This window comes from Nesoenas mayeri, assembly GCF_963082525.1.
Source record: "Nesoenas mayeri genome assembly, chromosome: 24".
Taxonomy (NCBI): Eukaryota; Metazoa; Chordata; class Aves; order Columbiformes; family Columbidae; genus Nesoenas; species Nesoenas mayeri.
The window spans coordinates 1,680,126-1,689,718 of record NC_137546.1 but is presented as its reverse complement, the minus strand read 5'-3'; the positions used below and the strand labels follow the sequence as shown (position 1 = coordinate 1,689,718).

At 40.5% G+C, this 9,593-nt stretch overlaps 1 protein-coding gene across 7 annotated transcripts in view; it reads right to left on the bottom strand.

Annotated features, from left to right (window-relative positions):
• Nucleotides 1-222: 222 nt before the first annotated feature.
• The window catches only part of GNB1 (G protein subunit beta 1), a 28,742-nt gene continuing 19,371 nt past the window's right edge, over nt 223-9,593 (bottom strand). For 6 of the 7 annotated variants that reach the window (XM_080358700.1, XM_080358703.1, XM_080358704.1 and 3 more), the window contains 10 exons: nt 9,024-9,131; nt 8,341-8,379; nt 7,882-7,988; nt 7,231-7,294; nt 6,366-6,528; nt 5,570-5,636; nt 3,909-4,110; nt 3,290-3,506; nt 2,315-2,429; nt 223-1,935 (listed from right to left, as the gene is read on the bottom strand). In XM_080358700.1, coding sequence (XP_080214826.1) covers nt 2,323-2,429; nt 3,290-3,506; nt 3,909-4,110; nt 5,570-5,636; nt 6,366-6,528; nt 7,231-7,294; nt 7,882-7,988; nt 8,341-8,379; nt 9,024-9,080 — 1,023 coding nt within the window. In that variant the 5' untranslated portion in view covers nt 9,081-9,131 and the 3' untranslated portion in view covers nt 223-1,935; nt 2,315-2,322. The remainder of the gene's footprint in view (nt 1,936-2,314; nt 2,430-3,289; nt 3,507-3,908; nt 4,111-5,569; nt 5,637-6,365; nt 6,529-7,230; nt 7,295-7,881; nt 7,989-8,340; nt 8,380-9,023; nt 9,132-9,593) is intronic. The other variant, XM_080358706.1, reaches the window with a different exon arrangement.

The following is a 9,593-nucleotide window of genomic DNA, read 5'->3' as shown; positions in this document are numbered from 1 at the left end:
CTTTTAGCTCTAGACCAAACCACACATCCCTTCACGCAAAAACACCCTTTAACACGCTGCATACTCTGCCCAGTTAGCCCATAAACATCCAAACCATTTAAAATACCAAACAATTTGTTTTGGGGCAGCACACACTTCTCTGACGTTTATTTCGTAACTTAGATCCTGCCAGAAGACATTTTGTGGGTTGGACAATAAGCTGCAAAACAGATCAGCCAAAACTCATGTCAAACTGCTTTATTACATCTTAAATAACATTACATTTTAATATAGTATCTATCTTGCATCCAGCTTTCTTGAAGTACACTGACTTTAAAATTAAATACAAAAGGTGAAGAGGGATACAGGGCGTGGAGAAAGCTCTACAGAGTAGTTTCATGAGAGAGAGTAAGAGGGAATTCATCTTTTATGCCAAATCCAGGCCTAACGCACAATTACAGCACATTTTTGTACAGAATGTTGCAGAAAAAACAAAATGGAGAAAAGCTACTACTGCTGCTAGGAAGGAGCATTTCTGGATACAGTGAGAAGATAGGAAAGTTTAACAGAACAATCTGCTGTCCAAACACTGCTGCTTTTAACATTTTATTTGAAAAGAAAGCCAGGAAAACCTGCTCATTACAAAAATGACTCTGATCAGATGCAAAGGACGCATCCTACAAGAGGAACTGGCTGTGAGGAACTGATTTATAAAGAAGATGGTCTAGGTTCCCTCCTCCCACACCTCAGAATCTTTGACAGCGATTGTTTGAACAGGCTGTTTCTTTAAAAAAAAAATGTGACTTATCACGCTACTCCAAAACGTGCATAGCTTGGTACTCGAGTTCTTCAGAGATTTATGCACAGAGTAGCAACAATAAATGAATACAGCGACAATGGTTACAGTTTTTAAACAGGTTATTTCTTCAAAGAAAAAACATCTAAGGACTTAGTCCAATATGCACTTTTTAGCATTTCTACAGCATGCGATTCTAAGAGTAAACCCACCCAATATGGCAAACAATCAAAAAAGGTTTTTTTTTTGTTTAACTTAGAAAGTTCAAGATCATTATTTTCAAAACATTGATTTGTACATCATTTCATACACAAAGAATTGACTCGATACCCAAGTGTAGGATAGGTCTCTTTTGAAAACAGAGATTCCTGGTTGTTGAGACTTGTAGGATAGTGTCAGGATATATAAACTGCCCTTTCAAGTGGACAAAACCAAAACAGATTAAAAAAATCAGTGTGGTGAAAAAAGAGGGGGCAGGAGGGACCAAGGATTGCATTTGTTATCCATAAAAGGTGAAAGGATTCTTTAAACAAGCATTCATTACCTTTTACAGCATGTGCTTGGTTACCTTACTGCTTAACATTATCCTATATATGCCAAGTTTTGTGCAACAATTATCTGTGATACTAGAAAATAAAATAAAAAAATCAGGGACTAAATTTACAGCGTTAACAACCCCCAGATGCTCTGGGCTAGGACTCCCTTGTTTTGCTCAATTAAATACATAAAGAAATGTATTTAAAAAGGAAACTTGAAAAAAATCCTGCTACAAACATGACTTTAAAATTTGCAAGTGTGTGAGATAAAGTCCTTAACTTCAACTTGGAAACTACAGTGAAAGCTAACTGTTTCACAATTACGCTCAAGTTTATTTTCTGGTCATGCTTTATGATAGTGTTTGATTTTTAAATTCTCAAGACAAAAAAAAGAAAATACTATGGTCCCAAAAGGAATGCACAATTTCATTTTGCTTACAACACAGAAATTCTTCTTGGAAAGGTAATTGTGCTCTTCATTTCAGCAACAGGAAACGGAAAAGATCTTGCCCTTTGAAGTTGGGGAGGATGGGGGTCCAAGTTAGTATGGTTGGATTGGATATGCTATCATTTTTAATTTTCAACCGTTGGAAACTTCTTCCAGTCATGGAGTCCGCCGCTCTTCTGGCACACAGAAAAGTTTGTTAGGAGCTGCATTTCAATCTACCGTAATCAAGTTTCAAGCTTTGCTCCCGCTACCCACAATCCATTTAGCCATTATCTCCCCATTTGCCAGAGCGCCATTTATTTACCCACCCAGATTCAAAAGACTGTACAGTCATCCCTACCCGGAAAATAAAGGATGCCCAAAATAGTTCATCACACCAGTGTAACTGCATACATTAAACAAACAGCCTGCTATAAAAACACCCCCTTTTTTTTTCCTCAGTGACTTTCCTGATCTACGAGCTTGAACTACAAGCTTGCAGTATCAGTAAAACAGCACTGGAAAAATGCATTCTGAATACCAATCAAGGACAAGCTTAATTAATTGGATACTTACCTACTGCTTCAGTTCCAGATCTTGAGGAAGCTGTCCCATGATCCTGTTGCCACTGCCATCCCATCATCAGTCACCCCTAAGCAACTGACACGGTTATCGTGACCAGCCAGGACACCTGCAAGAACGCGGAACAAACACATCACATCACTTGAATTTCATAGTTCAGTCCGAGGAACACTGAGGCACAGGGGTTTGGATTAGTCAACCTGTACATTCAAAATCCTAAACAAACATGGCTGGAATTGTTAAATGGTTTTGGTTTTTCAAGCACAGCAAATGCATTACTCCAAAATTTTTCTCGTAAATACCCCACATTATGACCTTTACACGTTTCTCATGAGCTACGAAATCACAGCCCCCAAAATTCTGTTGACAGTGTCATAGCAATAAATATAGTATAACCATGTATTGGATGTAGGTCTCAGTTTTTCCTCTCTGCAATGGTAAAGATCAGTCAGATTACAGCAAACGTTTAATGTGTAAAATCAAAAGTTAAGCTGAATTATGTCACGAATACTAGAGCGTTTTCCATCTGATTTTATCTTACTATGTTTACAAGCACTTACAAGACTAAAACTCCTACATATAATCTATTTGTCAATATGGAGGGCTGCTACAATTCGAGTACCATTAAAAAAAGAATTGAAACACTACACAGAAAAATTAAGACAGCCAACATTTTCCTCTGTCCCCTTAAATTTAAGGGTTTCAAGAATGTAAAAAAACCCAAACCTAATTATCACACACAGAATCACACAGAATGTCACACATTTTCTCTTTTTTTTTTTCTGATAAAAATTTTCATTTTAAAGAACTGAAATAATCAATCTACTTGCATCATTGGTCATCCTAAAACAGGTTATCACAGAGATCTAGAGTTGAGATGGGACTTGCTAAAAGGTCTGAGCAATGACTCCACTCACACGTTCAGTATGTCAGGCTTCATTTAGAACATTTAAACCCCAAACTGTTTACCTGCTCTATCAGCTTTCAGCGTGTCCCAGACGTTGCAGTTGAAGTCGTCATAACCAGCTAGGAGGAGACGGCCGCTCTTGGAAAATGCTACAGAGGTGATGCCACAGATGATGTTATCGTGTGAATAAACCATAAGTTCCTGATCAGCCCGAAGATCGAAAAGCCTGCACGTAGCATCATCCGAGCCTGTGGCAAACGCGTTGCCGTTTGGGAAGAACTTGAGCGAGAGAGAAAGGGGGAAAAAAAGACAATTTCAGACTTGATTCCTCTGTCTCATTGAACATACCAATCCCAAACATACTGTGATACCATTTTGTACAGACCAAGTGGAAACCAAAAGCAGCAGAGACGAGTATATACCTCTCTGCTACTGGGATACCAGCAAAAACAGTGAAGTAATTAAGAGTATGTGAAAAAACACTATTTTAACACCCACTGTTTCTATTTACCACAAAGGATTTGCAATGGTACAAATTTCACGTACCTTCCCCAGCTACAAAACCTACCAAAGAAAATATGCCAGAATACTACATCATACAGTACGTGCTTATGAGGCAAGACCAGAGAAATATAAAACTATAAGTTGAAATCCCACATCCTCCATTAAGTGGATACATACGCAGATGGCATTGATGTCCGACTCGTGGCCAGTGAAGGTTTGCCGACACATTCCTTCTCTAACATCCCACAGTTTGGCAGAGGCATCGCAGGCACCAGAAACAAAACACCGGGCGTCAGGAGCCAGAGACAAACTCATAACGTCTCCAGTGTGCCCAGTAAATGTAGTTGTCTGCTGACCAGTTTCTATGTCCCAGAGAGCGCTTGAAAGAATAATTAAAAAGGCAAAAATCAACACATTTGTGCTCTATTGGAAGGTCTAGACAGCAATTCTTGTCTAAACCTGTATATTTATTAAACAGTTAAAAGGAAAACTTCATCAAGTATTAACAAATACTGAACTGAAGGGATGTCGAGGACAAACTTATCCAGACAGCTGTACTACAATAACTTCTGAGGCCACTGTAGCCTCTTCGAAAGAGCATCATTTTACCAAATCCTATTTGTTTAGCTTTTAATAAAAATAAAAGACTATCACCACACATTTTGAAACATTTCTGTATTACCAAAAAAAAAGTATATATTTAATAGCTGCTCAGAATCAGTGAACTAATAGATTGGCCCCCTCAGTTCCAGCAGGACAGGGAACTGCTGGAGAGAGTCCAGCGCAGGGCAACAAAGGTGCTGCAGGGAGTGGAGCATCTCCCGTGTGAGGAAAGGCTGAGGGAGCTGGGGCTCTGGAGCTGGACAAGAGGACACTGAGGGGTGACCTCATTCATGGTTACAGATATATAAAGGGTGAGTGTCAGGAGGATGGAGCCAGGCTCTTCTGGTGACAACCAGTGACAGAACAATGGGTAATGGGTTCAAACTGGAACACAGAAGGTTCCACTTAAATTTGAGAAGAAACTTGTTCCCAGTGAGGGTGGCAGAGCCTGGCCCAGGCTGCCCAGGGGGGTTGTGGAGTCTTCTTCTCTGCAGACATTCCAACCCGCCTGGACACCTTCCTGTGTAACCTCATCTGGGTGTTCCTGCTCCATGGGGGGGTTGCACTGGATGAGCTTTCCAGGGCCCTTCCAATCCCTGACATCCTGTGATTCTGTGCAGCATTCAAAGAGACTGATGCTGTGTAGGAGAGGTATCTATTAGACTCCCTTTTCTGTAAGAACTGCTGCTTGGGAGAGCTGTAATGCTTTTAAGAATCAGATATGATAGAAAAACCTATGAAAAAACACTGAGGTCTTTTTTTGTTCAGAAGCTGGTATTTATTAAGACACACACCTACATTCTCCTCAAAAATCCCATCTGCTGTCACCGCAGAATATTTTCTAGGAGTTCTTCTGAATAGCAACATAAACTAAATTCTGTGTTAGAAAAATCCAAATATGACTCAGTAATAAGTCCTGAATACTAAACAACTTTGGCCTAATACACTTATTTCTGAAAGCCAAAGAGTTATAGTAAAAAAAAAAATCTCTCATCCCATCTTCACCCAGAAAATGAGGTCGGGCTCTTGAGAACACGGGCACCACCAACCAGCCAAAGCTAACTCTAAAGACCAAGCTTTTCATTACTAGTAAAAACGTGACATGTGAACAACATTTAGTCACATGGAGACTTCTGGATAACTATTAGGTTTACAAAGAATAACATTTCCTTCAATAACAGAGCATAGCTGTGAAAAGTCATTACTAACAATCATGTCAAAATTTTACTGCTTACCAAGTGGTGTCGCCAGAGCTGGTAACAATTTGATTATCATCCAAGAAACGACAGCATGACAAGTATCCTGAAAACAAAATAAAGAGCTGATGAATAAGAGCAGAGATTACCCTTCACTCTGTGCACTGCTTTGCTTATTTTGTTGCTTCCACCTCTCCTGAAGATGAAGCAAGAACAACCACATAAGCCTGAAATACAAACACGGACGGTCTTTATATAGGAACCTCCAACATTTTGGACAAAATGTATTTTGGCTCTTTACAGTCCATGTCCAATTCAAGCACTACACTAGCAAACTGAGACACTGGTAGCACAGCAAGTCGACCAAGACGAAGATGTCTGTAACAGTAGAAAATAAACTTAAGCAGCTTCATCAAATGGGGTCGATGCTGTTTTGGAAATACCTTACTGATTATTTTTTTGGTACTGAGTGAGGAGAGGAGGAGGAAGAGGGAGCAGTGAGGCAAAAGTGTGGAATCCACTGGCCAAGCTGGGGAGAAGTTCAGGTAACCCTGCACCAAACTCTCTTAGAAAGTGGATTTGCACGTCACTGCCACCAGGAGCAAAAAATGCTTATGACCTCGGCTTCTTTTGTTCAAAGAGTATCACCCTTAAAGGTTTTAAAATAGAGGGAGAAAAAGCCATTTAAAACCAGGCTGCATGCAGCTAAGGTCCCCCCACTGAGAAACAGAGTTGCACAACAAAATATATCTTCTTAATTAGGAAATCATAGTTAAAAGATTTTTTTTGTTAAAGTCTTCACCACGTGCTTAGATAATAGCGAACAGGCACTCACCTGTGTGACCAGCTAGTTCACGGCTGACACGTACATTCCCTTCACGAGTTTTCAAGTTATAAATGGAACAGATGTTATCAAGACCACCACAAGCCACGTAATTTCCAGAAGGAGCATATGCACAAGTCATCACCCAAGATGAACGCAGGGGAATAGCATGCACCTGAAAGCGACACGTCAGTGTATTTCAGCTACAAAACAACTGATTGATGAACAAGTACTTTCACTGCCATTTAAATCCTTCTTTGGAAATCCACTGCAAGCAATCAAGCTTCATATTTAAACAACTGCCTCGTATTTCCTTGTCATTCTGTGCTGAAAGAACTTTATTTTAAAAATTATTGAAGCTAAACTTCAAAAAAAGCCAGTTCCATGCGCCTGTCAACACAAAGCAGGGCTAACGACAATTCACGTGGCCTCTGAGAACAGTAACCAGAACCAGCAAAAGCCAATCGCTGTCATATGAAAGTAACATGAACCCTGAGCCGCATGATGTGATTGTAGCTACAAAGTCAGGACCCATTACATGTCAGGTCTTTCAATTCTTAATTGCAGGCACCAAATTACTATGGCTATGCCTAAATCTCCGACGGTTCTGGTGCAACATCCTGGTTACTTCTTGCTCTCTGATCAAATTTATCTGCAGTATCGAAACAAATCAAAACATTCTCTAAGATGAAGTATTTTATTGGTTTGCATTTGTGGTGCACATTTCCACACACAATGCACTTAAGACTGCTATATTCTTTAAATTCAGACTTTGGTCTTTGCACTATGAAAGTGATGCATCCAAAATCATGACAGGTAATATTACCTTCCTTTGTATTTACAATTGAGTTACACAGCACATATCAGTTACTCTTACCTTGTTTGTAGTATAGCTGTCCCAAATTATAAGTTTGCCATCCTGGGAGGCACTAACTAGAAGCCTAGAGGGGAAACGGGAGGTAAAACATGATCATTGCAGGAAGACAAGAAAGAAAATCTTCCTGATGACATTTGTCTCCACTACCAAGGCCAAGGTACTTGAAACCATTTTAGTACAGTGCCGCATTACCAAACTCAATTATTAGGACTATAAAAATAATTTTGCAAGTACGCAATTTCAATGCTAAATATTACAGAAATGTGCGAGGGAACACCTACACGTTAACGCATTCTGACTTCAGAAAAATCTGCAGCCATGTAACTAACATCTCAATGTTGAAAACTGAGAGAGAACACTTGCACAGAACGAGTGCTTCTGTATTCTACACACAGGATTCAGAGCATCAAATTTGGGAATCTACACTGTCAGCACATTCTCCTTTTTCCTGTTTTTTAAAAGAGAAATTTAAGTAATAATATACCCAAAGCCCCTGAACGAATGTCAGAACTGCAATACTCCTGGTTGCCCAAATCCTCTAGGAATTAGTGGTTCCTTCTGGTAGGAACAGGAAAAATGAGAGTCCTGTGCACCCAACTTTACAAAGAGCAGTGAAGCCAAGTGATCTGATTTAGTATCATAAGCACCCACCTGGAATCAGTCCCCCAGTGCATTGCATAAATTTTCGCCAGGTGTCCCCGGAGTGTTCTTCTAGTGCGCATTTGAATTCTCCCCACTGGGTCGATATTGGCTGTGATCTGCAATAGCAATGGGGTCACGCACGGAATTCCGTGCTTCACAGTTCCAAAAGTAACACCTCATACACAACTACAGTTGAATGAGCTTTCCAACGCAGACCGAAGCTTGTAAGTTTATTTTATGCATAATGTGTGTATACTTCTCGCGCCCCCATGTTACACAATTCTTTTGCAAGCGCACTTGAGCAAAGATATCTGCTTCTTTCCAAAGGCTATCAATGCGGCTGAGGACTCAGATGAACAGATAAGAATGCCTCCCTCACACTAAACTCCTTTCATGGAATTACACTGTATTTTCTTCTTATAAAGGAGACAAATTTTCATAATTCACGTTAAACTCTTAAATGCTTACCTGAGCCAGGGTGGCATCCGCGCATGCTTTCCTAGCATCCTGCAACAGAAGAAAGTAAGTTCGAGGATTCAGAAGTTCTGTACATTTATCTCTGCTTTGTCAAGTTGATCACGCACCCTCAGAACAAGGTTCAGGAAGCATTTGTTTGTCACCCAGAGAGGACCCATCCTAATTGCAGCATCAGCATAATATGCTGTCTACTATTAAAACACATTGAGCATTTAACTTGAACATTTTCTTCTTCTTTTGAGAGAAAGGTGACACAATTTTCACCACAAAGACAGCCAGACAACGGAATGGCTTGTGCAGCCTCCATCCTTGGAGGTTTTCGAGGCCTAACTGGACAGAGCCCTGAATAACCTTATCACTGACCTTATTTTAAGCAGGGGTTTGCTTAACATTGGTCAGGTTCTGGCTCAGAAAAATTTCAGTAAACATTCATTTTCATCTAATCCATTTTGTGCATTACTTCTGTAACTATTATTTTCTAAGCAACATTAAAAGACAAAAAAGTAACATCCTAAGGCAGTGACATGTGCTTGGCCTTTCTAAATATCCACATTAACTTTGACATTGTGAAAACATTTGACTTAATGCATCATTGCTGTCCATCTCCGTTCTCCTCAAGGCACACAGATGACCATCTGTACTGTGGTTTCAAGATCCACTGGTACAATACGTACTCTGATTTGGTTTTTCAGTTGCTCGGCCTCCTGGCGTAACTGGTCAAGCTCACTCATTTTCCTGTGCTAAAGGTGTGCTTCACTGCCACCTCCGAAACAACCAGAAAGCTGAAAGACAGGTGATAATAACGAGAATTAGTAGAAGTCATAGCTTGAAATTACTAGAGCAGACAAGTCCTTTCAATCATCTCAAAAAACACTTGAGAAAAAGGCAGATCGGTTTATAAGTACTGGAATATAGGTGAAAATATTTCTCTGAAATATCTTCAGAATAAGGTGGCACCACACATGAATGTGCTCAGCTCCCTTCAGCATCTTCATTGCCCTGCGCTGGAGTCTCTGCAGCAGTTCCCTGTCCTGCTGGAACTGAGGGACCACAACTGGACACAAGATTCCAGGTGTGGTCTCCCCAGGGCAGAGCAGAGGGGCAGGAGAACTTCTTTGACCTACTGACCACCCCCTTCTAACCCACCCCAGGTACCATTGGCTTCCTGGCCACAAGGGCCCAGTGCTGGCTCATGGTCACCTTGCTGTCCCCAGGTCCCTTTCCCCTACGCTGGTCTCTAATAG